This window comes from Myripristis murdjan, chromosome 19 (genome assembly GCF_902150065.1).
Source record: "Myripristis murdjan chromosome 19, fMyrMur1.1, whole genome shotgun sequence".
Taxonomy (NCBI): Eukaryota; Metazoa; Chordata; class Actinopteri; order Holocentriformes; family Holocentridae; genus Myripristis; species Myripristis murdjan.
In genome coordinates this window covers 14,159,688-14,175,250 of record NC_043998.1, presented here as the reverse complement: position 1 = coordinate 14,175,250, position 15,563 = coordinate 14,159,688, and the positions used below count along the sequence as shown (strand labels likewise).

At 39.7% G+C, this 15,563-nt stretch overlaps 2 protein-coding genes across 2 annotated transcripts; both read right to left on the bottom strand.

Moving 5' to 3' along the window:
- Nucleotides 1–734: 734 nt before the first annotated feature.
- mlst8 (MTOR associated protein, LST8 homolog (S. cerevisiae)) lies at nucleotides 735–5,286 on the bottom strand. Its single transcript, XM_030078214.1, has 9 exons — nucleotides 5,204–5,286; nucleotides 4,723–4,871; nucleotides 4,108–4,159; nucleotides 3,810–3,972; nucleotides 3,616–3,691; nucleotides 3,198–3,350; nucleotides 1,791–1,915; nucleotides 1,258–1,421; nucleotides 735–1,035 (listed from the first exon to the last, which is right to left on the bottom strand). Exons 2-9 carry the CDS (start codon nucleotides 4,849–4,851, stop codon nucleotides 917–919), a joined length of 981 nt encoding a protein of 326 aa, XP_029934074.1. The 5' UTR covers nucleotides 4,852–4,871; nucleotides 5,204–5,286; the 3' UTR covers nucleotides 735–916.
- A 336-nt stretch (nucleotides 5,287–5,622) lies between these two features.
- Nucleotides 5,623–15,263, bottom strand: meiob (meiosis specific with OB-fold). Its single transcript, XM_030078410.1, has 14 exons — nucleotides 15,248–15,263; nucleotides 13,603–13,685; nucleotides 13,336–13,393; nucleotides 12,965–13,096; nucleotides 12,349–12,421; nucleotides 11,975–12,170; nucleotides 10,120–10,220; nucleotides 9,838–9,890; nucleotides 9,548–9,643; nucleotides 8,999–9,091; nucleotides 7,758–7,902; nucleotides 6,678–6,864; nucleotides 5,898–5,984; nucleotides 5,623–5,811 (listed from the first exon to the last, which is right to left on the bottom strand). Exons 1-14 carry the CDS (start codon nucleotides 15,261–15,263, stop codon nucleotides 5,707–5,709), a joined length of 1,425 nt encoding a protein of 474 aa, XP_029934270.1. The 3' UTR covers nucleotides 5,623–5,706.
- Between the last annotated feature and the right edge of the window lie 300 nt (nucleotides 15,264–15,563).

The following is a 15,563-nucleotide window of genomic DNA, read 5'->3' as shown; positions in this document are numbered from 1 at the left end:
TCCTGGTTTTAGTCCACCTTAAAACTTTTAACTTTGACTTGAAATTGTAACAATCTGAATTGCACACAGTTTACACATGAACCATCACATGGCACACACAAGCTTCACCCCCAAGGCTAATGTAAATAAGTGGTCCTTTTGATAAATACAACATTGGTATAAAAACAAAGCTTTTTTTCCTTGTGTCTCTTAGTGGCAGTTACTGAGAACTCTATTGATGGGGAAATTAAAAACAATGTTGCTGTTAAGAGACTTGAAATGGATCTTGCTTTGCGTACAGAGAGTGACTAAGTTAAAAAAATCCTTGGCAATGAATGAATGCTACCGTGCTGCTTCATCCTAAACAGCCTCCTTCTTTTTCTGGTTGCAACATGGAGCTGTGAAACTGACACAGATGCAAATCAATTATGGTGTTCAGCTTACAAAAAGTTATGGGATGTTTCCAAGTATACTTCACCGTCGTTAAAGGAAAAACCCACCTTGGAAACTCTCAACACTGTTAGAAATCATCGATCTGTGATGTTCAGCGCATTCCAGTCGAGTTATTTTATCATGCGCTGCTGTAATATGAGCTAAACTGTGAATGGCTTTTTCTAACAGTGTTTCAGGCTGGGTTTTTCTTTTAGGACTATACATGATGGCCATGCTGAGTACTTACAAGAATCTAGTGTGGAACAACACAAAACTGAGCTTCACTGAATTGTATCCCAAGACAGAAAGACTTAACTGCAGCAGTCACACGTCGCCACTATCTGAGGATGATTATCACTGACGGTTTTTTTTTTGTTTTTTTTTTGATAAAGTCCATTTGTGCTAACCAGCCCGTGTTGTCCCAAGATTCTGTCTTTTTTGTCCTTGCAGATTACACTGCTGCTCTGGCTCTCTGCCAATTCTGGCATCTTCCTCCTCCTCATCTTCAGCCGAGCACACTGTCATTGAAGGCCAGACACACCACGGCCTTCTGGTGGCCACTGTACTCCCTCTTAATCTCCCCCGTCTCCACACACCACAGACGGGCCAGGTTGTCAGAAGAGGCTGGGGCACAAAGACAACAAATGTCATGTACTGCAATTCATCTGAAGTTACATTTCTGGGTTTCATGTTTGCATCATCTATCAGAGAGCCTCCAGAGTACTACCACCCTGATTTCAAGGTCGTTAAACTCATTCTCATTTATGGTCTTGCTATGAAACAGTATTGATGTGGCTGTGATGACAATGCATTGCAGCTTTTACCAACAACACACAATGTACTGACCTGTGACAATGTACTGAGAGTCTCCAGAGAAGGCGCAGTCCCACATCCAGCCTCTAGAAGTCTCCCCGGGGTTGTTGCTCTTGATGCTCAGCTCTGTCATAAGCGCAAAGTTGGATGTCCGCCAAATCTTACAGGTCTGATCTGCTGAGCAGGTGGCCAACAGCCTAAAGATGTAGACACAAACAGACATATACACAGCATATCATCATTATCATCACCATAATGGAAAAATCTTTGTATTTATCTGCCACAAAGGGTACAACATAATCAAATTCACCAGCCCCTTTCACTCTTTTACCAGCCAACAAGAGGAAAAGCAATCTGCACACTGACAGTACCCAAATCATCATAGTTGAACTGGTATTTTTACCTCAAATTAATGTTCACAAGACAGTCTAACAAGTTATTACTTAAGAGAACATTTTCACTCTATGCTCTTTCTGGCTCTATATTGGGTTATTTATCATCATTTGCTCCTGGAAAGTTCACAGTCAGACGATGAGTCACAGTATGAGGAGGAGGACGAGACTCACGTGGAATCAGGGCTGAACTTGCAGCGGAGCGAGTAGCGGTTGTGTGCAGGGATCTTGGTCTTGGGAATGAGCTGCGTTACCTCGTCTCCGATGCCTCCAGCGAGGTTCCACACATAACAGTTACCCTGACAGGAGGCAAGACCACAAGAGGCTGATTCAGTCACCTCATATTTACAATATTACATTAATCTTAATTATATGTGATCATATTAAATAGTAGATTCAAATTCCTGAAGTATTTTTACATAAAACCTGCAAGAAAAATAATCTAAGTGGTAAATCATCATGACTGGTATGCTAACCAATGTTATGTGGTTTGCTCCTAATGTGCAGCCTGAAGCCTCACTGGTGGCACTCAAGAGCCTGTAGTTAGCCTGTCAGAAGTTTTGTACCATTAGCCTCAGGACAGACATCAGTTCCACCAATCAGAAGGAACTACTTGGTATCTGAGTTAATATTGACTTTGAGTTCATTCTAACCAAAGGCAGAAAGGCACCAAGAGCAACTCATGTTCTCTAGTCCAATTCTGACCCATTAGATTGAAAAAATGAAACATAAATCTTCAAACAAGAACAAATGTATCTATGTTACAGACATTAATAATAACTGATGGGACTGATTCAGCAAATTAAGCAATCCTGCTATTAGTTTTACATTAGTGTGCGGTAGGTCTGACCACTACTGCCACATCTTTCATCAAGAATCATTCTTTACACGTTCCAACACACCTACAGGCCAGTTTCTTTGCTCCAAAACCACAGTGGAAACATTTACTTTGTTTCATTTTGCCATTGGTTCATTCAAGTTCACACTGCCAAATTTCAAGCAATCCTTGTAAAAGAAGCAACATGGACTCATAAGCAGTTTGTTGAGTGGACTGTTTTGGTAACCTGTCATCTTGCCAAGTTAGAAATTTTCAAAAACAAATAAAATTCCAGTATCCAGTCTTTATAATTTCATCTCAACATGACTTGGACTTGTCTTCAATTTTCCTTCACTGGTGTTCATATTAGGTGAGGAGAAAGAAATAGTTGAATGTGAGCATTGGTCCAGACTGCAGTTTTCCCTCAGTAATACGAAGCTTTCTAAACATGAGAAACTGCAGGCTATCAGATATCAGCATCTGCCTCCTCCTGTCTCCCATAAAACATAAAACACTGTGTTTTGGGATTGTTTGCTGTAGTTGACTGGATTACATTCTCACTCATAATAAACAGCACCAGTTTTCTTGGAAAAGAACTGAGACTTGCTTTTCAGACATCACACTTTGGCTATTTGGTGTCACCAGAGTATAAAACCTGCAATAACAAGAATTCAATGTCGGAAAAAAAGCACTCCACTGTTTGAGTAAACCACTCCAAAACACTTATCCTAAAACACACTCCTTCATGGTCCCTAGGTACTGACCGAGCTGTTGACTGCTGCCATGTAACTGGCATCTGGGTCAATGTGCACTGAGTTGATGGAGACCTCTGGCTCAGGAATCAGCTGTTCATTGTGGTCGGTCTTCAGATCCCAGATATGAATCACTCCACTCTGGTCTCCTACGATCAGCTCAGCCTGGAAGAGATGTTGAGAGGTCACTTACATTTCTGGACAACACGCTGTTGCTCACATTGACTTGTAATGGTTGGAAATATGAAAAAAAAGAAGAGTTTATAATGAATTAAAAAGTTCTTATGGATTTTATGATAACACAATATTATAATGGGCAGAGATAGAACAAAGAAGTGGGGCAATATTATTTTAAAAATGAACAACATTGATTTTCTTTTTAACCCTTACCTTACCCAAGTCACAGAGTAAATTGTCTTCAATGTCTCACCTGGTTGGGATGAAGGCACACACAGTTGATTGGAGCGTTGACCTGGAAGATCCTTTGACATTGTAGATTTCTTGACCTAAATGGGGTCAGCTTTTGGTTAATTGGATGTCTCCGAGTGAATGTGTTACAGGACATCACAAAAAAAAAGAAAAGATGAACAGACAGTCAGACATGTAGAGGCTGCTTTGCTGTACCTCAGGTCCCAGATGCGAGCCATGCAGTCCTCTCCTCCCGTGTACATCCAGCGTCCGTCTTCATGGAAGCCCACAGATGTGATGTTCTTGCTGACGCCGTCGTAATTGATCACCGGGTTGGGGTTGTTGGAGTTCAGGTCGTACATACGGATGTGCTGGTAGCCTGAAACGCAGAGGCAACTTACAGCGAGGTACAGCAGCTTTCCTCAATTACAAAAACACAACCAATGTTACTCATATGACACTGATGCCATAAATGACAAGCAGCAGAAAGAGGAAAGAAAAAAGTCTGACCAACCTGCAGCTGCAATCATACTCCTATCAGGCGTGACTTCAAGTGAATTTACTTGCTGAATGCACACATTAAGAAAACTGACAGTTTAGATGACGCCTGAAAACACAACACATGCCTTAAAAAGGTCTTAATTTCAATACTGAACCCCTTAATTTTTCAGGTAATAGAAGATGAGTGACTGGACAAGGTGCGGGTGTATCTTTTTTGATATACCATAGCATAGAATTTCAAGGACAACTGAAATGGCATTTAATAACACCTTAATAGTGCACTATAAATGTTATCTCCCATTTATGGTGTAAATTCAGATTTCAGGTGTAAATTCATGTTTTAAGAGTCATTTCATGGATTAATTCAGGAGCAGCACAATAAGATGTATAAGTCCTTAGTATCAAAACCAATAAAGAACTAATAACTTTTGATTTACTGGTCCAGGAGTTACAAGTTTTGCATAAATGAAACTTTTAAGATTATATAGCATTCTAGTACTTGTTGCATTTCTTAATCCATGCACAACACCTATTTCCCAGTGAAAACGATGCTAATTTCAAAATCCAAATACAAAATTGTGATCCTTTAAGGTTGAAAAGCACAGTGTTTGTCAAACACAGAGGATACGGAGTCCTGGTGCTGGACAGTCCTGGTGCAGATCCCGCTGTGGGCCTGCCAGAAGCGGACAGTGTGGTCGTACCCAGCCGTAGCCAGAATGACCGGGTCGCTGCCCACCGTGCCCTGGTTCACATTCATGCTTCACTGCTGGCTGTCACCTGCACACACAGACACGACAGCGCATCAAACATATAGCACGATCACGTTTAATTAGTGAAATAAAATCACTAAAACTGAACATTAAAACCAAACGATGATTTGGTTATTTGCTAGTATAACATTTCCATAAGAATGAGTGATCAATTTCAACTTGTGTCTGCTGCAGATGTTAGCTTGTTAGCTCGTGTGGAGGACTTCGAGCAGCTCAGGCCACTGACGTTACTAACTTAGATGACAAACACCGCCTAATATTAATGACACTGCATTGTGTAACACGATGGGAGACAGTGCTGATTAACAAGGCAAACCTAACAAAACAGATTGTACTTACCTTGGGATGTTGATGGCAAAACAGTAGCGTACGTCCCACTAAAGCGTCCCCTTTGCAACAAGGGTTTTAAAAGTTCCGCTTCGATAAACAGTGCACTGCCGCCACCTACTGTCTTGTTTGATTATAGCAGGATCTGCGCTACTGACATTTTCCACCATTATCTGCTAACAAGTGAACCGCACAACTGTTTAGATTTAGATAAGTTAGTTTATTTCATACAATTAAAAATCAAACAAGACAACAGTACAATTTGAATAAATAAATAAATAATGGTAGATAAATGAGACAGAGAATGTATAAACATCTGAAAATATGCACAAATAGTAACTAATCTTCTCCACATGGCAAGACTGCATATCAACTATAACATTTTGTCATAAACAGCTTATCAGTCTCTCTCAGCTGCTTTCCTCACTGTACCAGGTGAATAAGGCAGCTATAACCACAACATATCTGCTCGCCTGCTCAGTCTGTGCTCTACGTGTTTTGGTGATTACAGTCGGCTACAGCAAGGCAGACATGTATTGTTTCACCTCCCCTGGATCAGCCAAGGCACAGGCAAGAATCGTCCCCTTGATCCCACCCCTCAACTTGGCAGATGGGAGAACCTGTAAAATATTCACAGTTTTGTTTTGTTTTGTTTCACTTTCATATTTTTTTTTTCTAGCTACACCACACAATAATATAAACTCACCCTCACATATATTTTGCATCTCTCCAAGAGAAATTTCCACCTCAGTGCAGTCCGCCCGTTCTCAGTCAAACTGGTAAACTCCTCCACCTGAACATAACGCACAGAAACAGAAATGCTGTTTGTCTTACTGTAACTGGGGCACAGATGCAAATGCTTCCATATCCTGTGGTTTCAACTGAGTCTGTTTGCGGGTCCCATAGATCTTCCAGTGCTTCCAGCCTCTCCCCCGGCACACGGCCCACAGCCAGTCTCGAGTGTAAACAATGCTGCTGCTAGACCCGAATGTTAATTTGGGTAGAAGCAGCACCCAAACGGGATGTTTTGTAGTTACCCTGTGGTGGGAACTGAGACATTCCATTCACTGAGAACAATTTAAATATTTTTACAATTATAATTATCGTTTTAGTCATCATTATACATGGGAATGAGCTGTAAGAGTTAAAGATAAACTGTCAAAGAGATTTGGGTGAAGATTTATGTAACTGCAGGGATAGTGACAAAGCAGATGTGCCTAGCAGCTGGGCTTTTAGAACAATCATGTACAACCTTTTGCATCATACGATCATGAGTCAGGATCTACTGGCAGACATTTGCAGCAGCAACCTGTAAGGCCAGTCAGCCCTCTGATAAAATGACGCCATATTCAAGAATCCCTTTTGTTCACTGCTGACACTCAGACTTCCCTAATCTGCACATTTCAACAACATAAGAACATGTATAAGAAAAACTTTAGTGCACATAAGAATTCCTGTGGATGAGGAACTGTCTGTCTGTACTGACAGTGCAGCCGAGAGTCTTCTCTGCGACTGGGCTTCGGAGGGTGCAGGCCTGCAGAGTGCCGGTGTGATCTGTGATGTCCACCCACAGGTCGAACACTGTGCTCACTGACAGGGCCTGGTCCCTTCCTGGACATGATGGGTTGGTGCAGTTCTGTATGTCCTCAGTTACTTGATATTTGCACCTGGAGCTGGGAAAACAAAGGGAATACCCTGACTGAAGGAACATTTATTAACTAGAATTAACGACAAGTGGTCAAGAGAGGACGGCTTCTGATATTCTGCGGACCTATTTTCCCCACACTATTATCGCCCTGGGGGAAATGTTGGTTATACTCAATTATAAAAATCAGTGCGCGTCCAGTTTGGTTGTATCACCCACTATGTACCAATTCAACTCACTCAACTGCCATCACCCTACAATTTTCAACAATTCAACATCATTTTGTCATTCTCCTCTACCTAAAAAAAAAGAAGAAATCAATCTAGTGTAGGTGTTGAAGGACCACATTGAATTATGAGTCAGTACACTGAGTCACGCTTCACTCACTACACTGACTAAAGTGTGAATGTAGCCAATAAGTGAGGACTCCTGGCTAGTGAATGAGCCGGAGGCGGCTCTTCAGTTTTGTGAACGTGCAGGCTACTCATGCACACTCATGCGCAGGCCACTGTGCATGTGAGCACTTTCTGGAAATGATTTATTCAGCAATTCATTGGTTTAGAGTGCAATGAACTTACAGATGGAGCAGCAAGTCAAGACTTGGATTATGCTGCACAAAGAGTTTGAGAATTTTAAATAAATGTTTTCCATATTGTTTTTGCTGCTGTTTGTTGGAGTCACCAACCAGGTCCATGCTAAAGGAAGTGGCTCCAGTTTTGGGAACCTTTGCTTTCCATGAGGCATGTTTTTTTTTTTTTTTTTGTCAGAAATTCAAAATAACTTGGGGTGAATTAATAATACAAAATATGTCGTTTTTGGATGAAAAATTATACCAGTATATTTTATATATGGAAAGTTATTTTCGGTAATCTAGTAACTATTTGGCAGTGTATCCGTTCTTTGATTTGTTGATGAACTCACCAGCGAGTCTTTATGACTTTTGACAGAGAGGAGTCAAGGTCCAACCTGGAGATGAAGCTGTAAGTGATGCCAAAGAAAGCCTCAGGGCTCTCCTGGGCCTTCTGCTTCAGCTCCCTCACTGTGTACACATCACTGATGGAGTCCACTGCACAACAACAACAGCACATGCTAATATCTGTAGCCTTTGTATTTATCAGACACTGAATCCAGAGTATAGGCCACATGTCATTTCAGTTGATCCTCTCTTTCACTTCAGGAAACACTAAGTTTCCAATTCTGTTCATGCCATTTGTGCACATTCATCTCAAAACCAGCCATGCAAATGATCATGCTTGTGTTGTGAACTTCCAAATTTACATTTTATATTTTTTATTTTAAGTATTCAGAACTACTTAGTGCACTACTAAAATATCTTCAATTCTTTATACACTAGCATTACATGCAAGCCAATACTAAGGAGTGTGATATTCACAGTGCACGGAGCACAGTATATTCAAGTGACTCTAAAATGATCTTGCAAGGGAAAAAAATGCAAGGAAATTAAATAAGAGTTGAGGCAAGAGATACTAGCGATTTTAAGAGGGTTGCATTTAATTTTTAAGGGCATTTCCATTTCATTTCATAACAAACCACAATGTGGATATGAGTAACATAAAGAGATTGAGAGGAAGGGGAAAACGTAATGTGGATACATAATTAAATTAACAGAACAATGGCAGATGCAGAACAGACATCTTTGGGCTGCGTGTTGGCACACAGTGATGTGATCTCATATCATCTGATGTTCATTATCAGATCTCCAAAAATTTCATTTAAAACGACAATGTCCAATGCAAGGCCTAAGTGCTGTCACAGGGAATTAAGCAGTGTGTCTCAGACGAGCTCCGTTTATGAGCGATGCACGTCACGTCAAAGATTTAAACTGACACACTGATTGGTTGAAATGATCACAACATGCCTTTTCGCTTTTTAGCAGGGACACATATGATGCAGTGTTTACCACGGCTATGCAATAATCATAAATTATCATTTATCATTTTTCAGTAGAATCATATTGCAATGATATGTTGCTCTGAAGACACTGTTAGACACTAGTTAGACACTAACTTGATTGTTTAACAGGGGATTTTACATATCTGTATCATATTATAATATATACTGATATAAATAAAACAACCTAATGAATACTGTGATATTAATTTCAACCATACTACCCAGCCCTAATCTTAACTGTTACCTACCAGGCACATCTTCTGGCTTCTCATCTTCCTCCAGAGCTCCAGACTCAGACACCTGTTTAGCATAGCTGAACAGCAGGCTGGCCTCCTTGGTGTCTGACATCAGATTATTATTGAGTTTTACAGCATCCATGAGAATGCCTAAATGATGCATGCTACCTCCAGAGCAGGAAAGCCATATTTTGTCACAGACTATCGTTAATTCACTGCCAAAATGTAGAGATCAGTGGTTCTCAAAGTGGGGGCTCAGGACCCACAGAGATCCTGGAGGGGTTTCCAAGAGGTCCTCAGCAAAATAAGGAATAATTAAATTTTGCTATGATTTAATTCACTAGAAAGTAGAAACTGTTAAATAAAAATGTAGGAGCAATCGCATATTTTTAATAAACAATAATAAATGATAAACAATGTCAAACCTAATACAAAATATAATTGTCATATCAGGACCCCTGTGGCAAAAATTACTTCAAATGGGGCTCTGTGGATTAACCAAAGTCAACTTAGGGGTCCTGAAAATGTAAATGTAGCTAAATATAGCTGTGATATCCTTACCAGGGTTGACAGTGATTATGGTTTTGGAGTTAACTGTTGCTGTCATACAGTTGCGAAAACTGTCAAAACCAATCTTTGCATCTGCTATGAAGAGCACTTTGAATGAAGAATAAAAAAGTACAAGAACTGTAAGTTTTATACAACACAAACACAAGGTTAATCTCAGATTTTCCACCTGCATATTTCTTGTGAAAAAGACTTTGCTATCTTAATGCAACATGACAGAAATAAATACAGGTTAAATTAAGCTTCACTTTGCGGCTGAGAATGGGCAGCCACTGTTAACCTACCCGTCTCCTTGGGTATCAAAGTTTGTATGAGCTGAATGGCCTCTCTGTCCCAGCTGTGTGTGATGGAGAGGTTGGGGAGTTACCCGGGGGAGAACATTGTGAAAATCAAACACACATGGAGCGCAGAGGTTCAGGGGGTCAATCTAAAGCTTGATGTCACCAAACATAAATTTGTGGTAACCTAAAGTCACAGGGCGCTGATCCAAGGATCAGTAAGATGGAATATGGCACAAAAAAAAGATCTTTATTCATGTTCCAAATTAATAAATGGCCATGACTCACCAGACTAAGGAGAAAGAAGTGACAGAGTCATCAAAGAGCTTCACTTCCAGCCTCTGCCCTTTGCGGCCATCTGAAGTAGTGAATTGCTTGGGCTCTGCAATCTGAAAAAATGTAAACAGAACTATACTATCACAATATCTTTCCTTCCTGCAAAAAATCATAGTGACATCAAGTGCAGGATCTGGTCTCAATCTGAACTGTGAGGCATGTGTTTCAGGCCCTTATGGTACAGTACATCTTTATGTTACAGGCACCCAAAGACCAACAACCATAAAATCACACAAAAAATGATGCAAAATACTACATTAGGCAGGACGATAACAATTAGGAAACTTTTAATCTTGGCACATATTTTTTGTTTTACTGTTTTTATACAGAGAGGAGGATTTGTGCTCACTGTCAATAATGCCCTGCTTCATATTAATCAGGGCTCCCACCATGGCCCTGATGGAAGTTTCCTTGACTTTTCCATGACTTTTATACCAAACGTTTCTATTAACAAATTTTTTTATTCCTCCACGGTTTGTTAATCTTGTTGTTCAGTTCAGAAAAACCGAACAGTCCGGTTTCCAATACAGTTGGGCTTGCTGTGGAGAAAAACAGCTGAAAACCACCACCTAATGCAATCAGTGTGCGAATCCAGTTGGAAAATATATTCTTGTAAAGTGATCCTTAAAAAATAACACAACTAAATTTCCTTAGCTCCCTGTTGAATTTCCCCTGAATTTCTCAGTCTGGACTATTTTATTCCAATTGTAACTCTGACTGATACTACAACAATACTTTCCTTTGAGTTGCCAATTAAAACTACAATCCTCTACTATTAGCCAGATTTTGCCTGATTTTCCAAGCTACAATTCAAACTCAAGGTCAAATAACCCTTGAATCACATCCTCTTATGTGAAAACACTGAAATAAACAAATACTTAAAGAATCTCTATCTTAACAAACCATTTAGTCTCATATTCCATGAAAAATCTTGTTTTTCTTCAAACAAGTGAAAAAATCTGCCAGTGAGATGGGATAATCCAAACTGTTTCCATTGCAATTTTACTTGAGAAGTCATGAGTTTGCTACAGCACCACCTGACTGCTCAGCCTGACAGCATTTAGCCAATAGCAGCTTAAACTCATTAGCTTAAACTTCAAATATTCACAACAATTTAAATGTTGGTGATACAATTCTCAATTCTGACTGTAACTGTAAATTTTGATGGCAATGACTTGCACAAGCAATGGGATGGCGCATATGACGGCAAGTAAAATTCTCCCTCTCTCGCACGGTCTCTTCTTGGACCCTAAATATGTTGAAACAAGGCAGAATAAGGCAGATCAGCTCACTGACAACAAGAAAATCACACCTGACTCAACAAATAGTTTCTGGAAATAAGTTGATAAGCACTGGAAACAAGGGGGATTATCTCATCCCACTGACAGAATTTTTTCCCCCTTTGTTTGAAGAAAAAATAAGACAGTAAAACTGTAAAATTGTCAGTATTCTGTGAAACATTAAACATAACACCCTCTTTGATGTTTTTTTGTGTGATGTGAACAGTGTTTCTCTGTGTCCAATCACTTTTTCTCAATTTACAAAACGTACACTATCTCTCTCCCCATCAAAAGATATACTGCAAAGAAAATACAAAAGCCGCAAGTCATTCTGGGAAATATAGGAAATTTCTAGCTAAAGTAAAATTAGCCAGGCAGGTTAAGAGGGAATCCGCTCCACCAAAAAGGTGAATTCTCTCTTCATCAAAACAATAACTGTATAACAAACTAATATTTGCCAGTGTAAAAGTGTTTGAGGGTGGATTTTTCCTTTAACATTAAATAAATATATCACAGCCTGTCCTTACCGATTTTACTGCAGCCAGTATATTGATCACGTTGCCGTCCAGGCTCTGCCCGTTGGCCATTATGTCTCCAAGAGAGTAGAAGTCTCTGGAGTCCTTCACTGGTTGGTGGATGAGAGGCAGCAGTCGGTCGATGGTGTCTGTGTCAGCACACAGATACACCCGGGAGTGAGCCTCCGTCAACAGCAACCTGTACAAGCTGCGATAGCAGAGGATACGGGCCTTTGAACCAGCAAGCCCTTTACACTGTCATCTGTGGTGTTGCAAGGTGTTACATCAGGTAATATACAGCATTTCATCATGTCAACTCCCTCCAGCTATCTTCTGACTATTCACACAAGAAAGTCTACAACACCTTTATTAGAAGTCTTTATTACCTTGGTGTTGCAGGGCAGAACCTGTCGTCTTTCTCCGGATCTTTAGACGCAACTAAGGGATTTTCAATGATGACTGGAAAACACAGTAAGAGACAAAGCTGTCTATAGGCATTACAAAAAATACATCACCAAATGTCACTTTAACAAAACAAGACACTTATTTAAACATAATGTCACTTTAAGACAAGGGGCAGGGGCCCCAGTGACCCACTTCGATATTAAATTAAAGGAGTTTTAAGTGATTTTAAAGGTCTCCAAATTATTTTGGTGGTAAGACATGACACTAGTCAAAATAAGACACCACAGAGGCCTAATTTTTCCCCTCATCATTCTCAAGAAATGGTGGTGAAATCTGTCTATTTAATGCATGAATGGGTGTCCTTGAAAGTAATTGATTTTTTTTTTATTATTATTATTATTAAACTGAAACAAAACTCAGATTCATGTGTTTATGGACATCTCTTTTTCCAGGACCAACACGTCACATCCTTTGGAAAACCCTGTGATGGATATTTGTTTGGATACAGCAGCAGTTTTACTTTAGTTTTCGCAAATCCACAAACTTTCAAGGCTTTTCAAGGCCCCGTGAGAATCCTGAAAGAGACTGAATCCTCACCACAGTCTCCAAAACTGAAGCTGTTGGACAGCAAGTTGATGTAGCCATCATTTCCCCAGGCTGACACGTTGATGAAGCAGTTTGGTGAGTCTTTGATCGTGAAGCCGAAAGTGAATCTGTCAAAACCAATATCTGAAATGCAGACGTATGAGTTTAATTTCTCACTGGCTCAAGAGTTATTTTTTCCACTTAGTTTCTTAGATGAGAAGTATGACTAAGGAGGAGGAAGATTGTAGTTCATCTTCTTGCCAGGAGAGGGTGGTAGTGTACAGGACACCATGTTACTATACTGGTTTCAATATTTCTCTGAAAAGGTGTAGTCTAGGTGTGCTATTATAAAAAAAAAAAAAAAAGATGTCATTGAAACTAACTTTTTCTGTCAGGAAAGCTCCTGACATCAGTTTTTCCAATGATGACACCAGCCACCCTCTGAAAGACAAATAGTTACAGCAACCACTTAAATAAACTGGACTAGTTTACAAAACAAATTACACAACACAGAATGTATTGAAATACATAATATCAAAATATCCAACTGTATCAGGCACTGCGATTTTATTTTCTCTTATTTAGATGAAAATGAAACAAAGTAGATAGTAGTAGTAGAAAGTAGGAGAATGAATATAATCTTAACTCACCTGATGTGAAAAATTGGGGTGAAGGTCAGAGATGGCAACAAAGCTCTGAGCAGCCATGTTGTTTAACTTCCTCACAGACTCACCTCAACTCCAATTTTATTAAAGTTTTACACACAAAAAACACAAATCATACAGTTATTAGTTAAATAGATTATATTATGTACACACCGAAAGCCTTTGAAAATAAATATCTGGTAAAAACGTTATGGTCACTGTGTTAATGAGTTAACTGGCTAGCTTAACTGTTGTTCGTCCTCACACCTGTGACCAGCCCCACCAGGTGAGTTCCCTTTTTTTTTTTTTAGGATTTTATCGGGTTCTATACACGCACAGGTAGTTAAGTGTTGCGTATTTATGTGTTTAAATCAAGATAAAGTCACATATCTTAGGTTACTGCTGGCTACTTTGCGTGGTTTTACCTGTAGGCTAACTTTCCACTGCCGATGATTTCGACCGGTTTATATTTTCGCGGTTCCTGTGCCTCACGCGACACCGGCTGAGGCGCTCAAATGCTGCCTTCACGTGTTGTCGGAAACAAGAAACTTAAGGGTTAAAATGCGCCCTTACCATTGACCAAGATGTGAGTGAGATACACTGTCATTTATTTTACCTGACTCTTTGTTCAACTTTTAGATGTTAAGTCCAGCGTAAAAAAACAAACAAACAAAAAAAACAACTTTTGACACAAATTAAATGGGTTAATGTCAGTTACATGCCTGGTGCATATTTCTGCCGCCACCCCAGCACCAAAATAGAACCATGTCACTTTATTTCTCAAATAAAAAAATGCATCCCAAGCAAGCTTGACCAAAGATAAACCAAAAAATCCACAGATTGCAACTTGCTTCTAAACTGGATGTATATACTGTAAACTCTAAATGTTAAATGTCGAATATTTAGTGGTGCTGCTAGGGCAGACAAACGTATCTTATCTTTGTAATAAAGATGTAATAAATCCATACATCTTAAGATAACTGCATAGTGTGCACTCTCTTTGCTGAATTATAAAACAACAGCCGACAAAACAAACAAACAAACAAACAAAAAATTTCATGAAGTCAGCTTTGTTTTTTGAGTTGGGGGAGATGACCAGATGTACATGAAGGCAGCAAAAGCAGGCGTGCGAGCAGCGCACCTACAGCCGTCCACTCTCATCTGCTCTGCTATTATTTTCCCTCCTCAGATGATGCGACTTAGTAGGGGAGGACTAATGTAGGCAATTCAAGAAGAAAATAAATCAAAAACGACAACAACAGCACAAACTGTAAAGACGATGTCCAGCTGTTTGGTCCTAACAAAACTACAGCGAGGAGCCTGGAGCAGAAAAACACCCCGTGAATTAAACAGGATATGGCATCCGTTTTCTCAAATCCATGGATGAGAATTAACTACGGCTGAATGTGATGGAGTTTCAGTCACGAAGGGGAAATATCTATATCTAAATATCTATCTAGCTATTTATCTGTATCTATAACAAAAACATTTTTCATCAGTCACAAAATATTGGCTGCTGATAAAAATATAAATTTAGACATTGTAAACCCTGTTTCTTTCTTTCTTTCTTTCTTTCTTTCTTTCTTTCTTTCTTTCTTTCTTTTCTTCTCATCCTCCAATCCCTCAGTTATTCAGAAGCTTCAGTCTTTACCAACTCCCTCCAGCATTGTTCTCGGAAAGATTTTGTTACCTCTACCTGAGATCTTTATGACATGAACATCTATTTTAAAACAGGCAGAAATACAATGTGACCTGGCAGTACAGTCACCCTGTGTTTTTTTGTACATGTTACATGATGTTTCAATACATTTTCCACAGAGTGAATGTCTATAGGCCTACAGCCGAGCAACAGTGCAATGGGACTGAACTACAACTGCTGCCACTGATGGATCCTTAAACAGCAGTCAATCACACACACACACACACACACACACACACACACACACACAAAACTGCACCTCTGATAT

Excerpts from the sequence above, each read along its gene's own strand:
- mlst8 (XM_030078214.1), bottom strand. The coding sequence starts at position 4,851 with ATGAATGTGAACCAGGGCACGGTGGGCAGCGACCCGGTCATTCTGGCT. Across the intron at positions 3,973-4,107 it reads GAGTATGATTGCAGCTGCAG|GCTACCAGCACATCCGTATG; the intron begins GTTGGTCAGACT and ends TCTGCGTTTCAG. Across the intron at positions 1,036-1,257 it reads CTCTCAGTACATTGTCACAG|CCTCTTCTGACAACCTGGCC; the intron begins GTCAGTACATTG and ends TTTGTGCCCCAG.
- meiob (XM_030078410.1), bottom strand. Across the intron at positions 9,891-10,119 it reads ACTTCTTTCTCCTTAGTCTG|CTGGGACAGAGAGGCCATTC; the intron begins GTGAGTCATGGC and ends CATCACACACAG. Across the intron at positions 6,865-7,757 it reads AAAGTCATAAAGACTCGCTG|CTCCAGGTGCAAATATCAAG; the intron begins GTGAGTTCATCA and ends TTGTTTTCCCAG.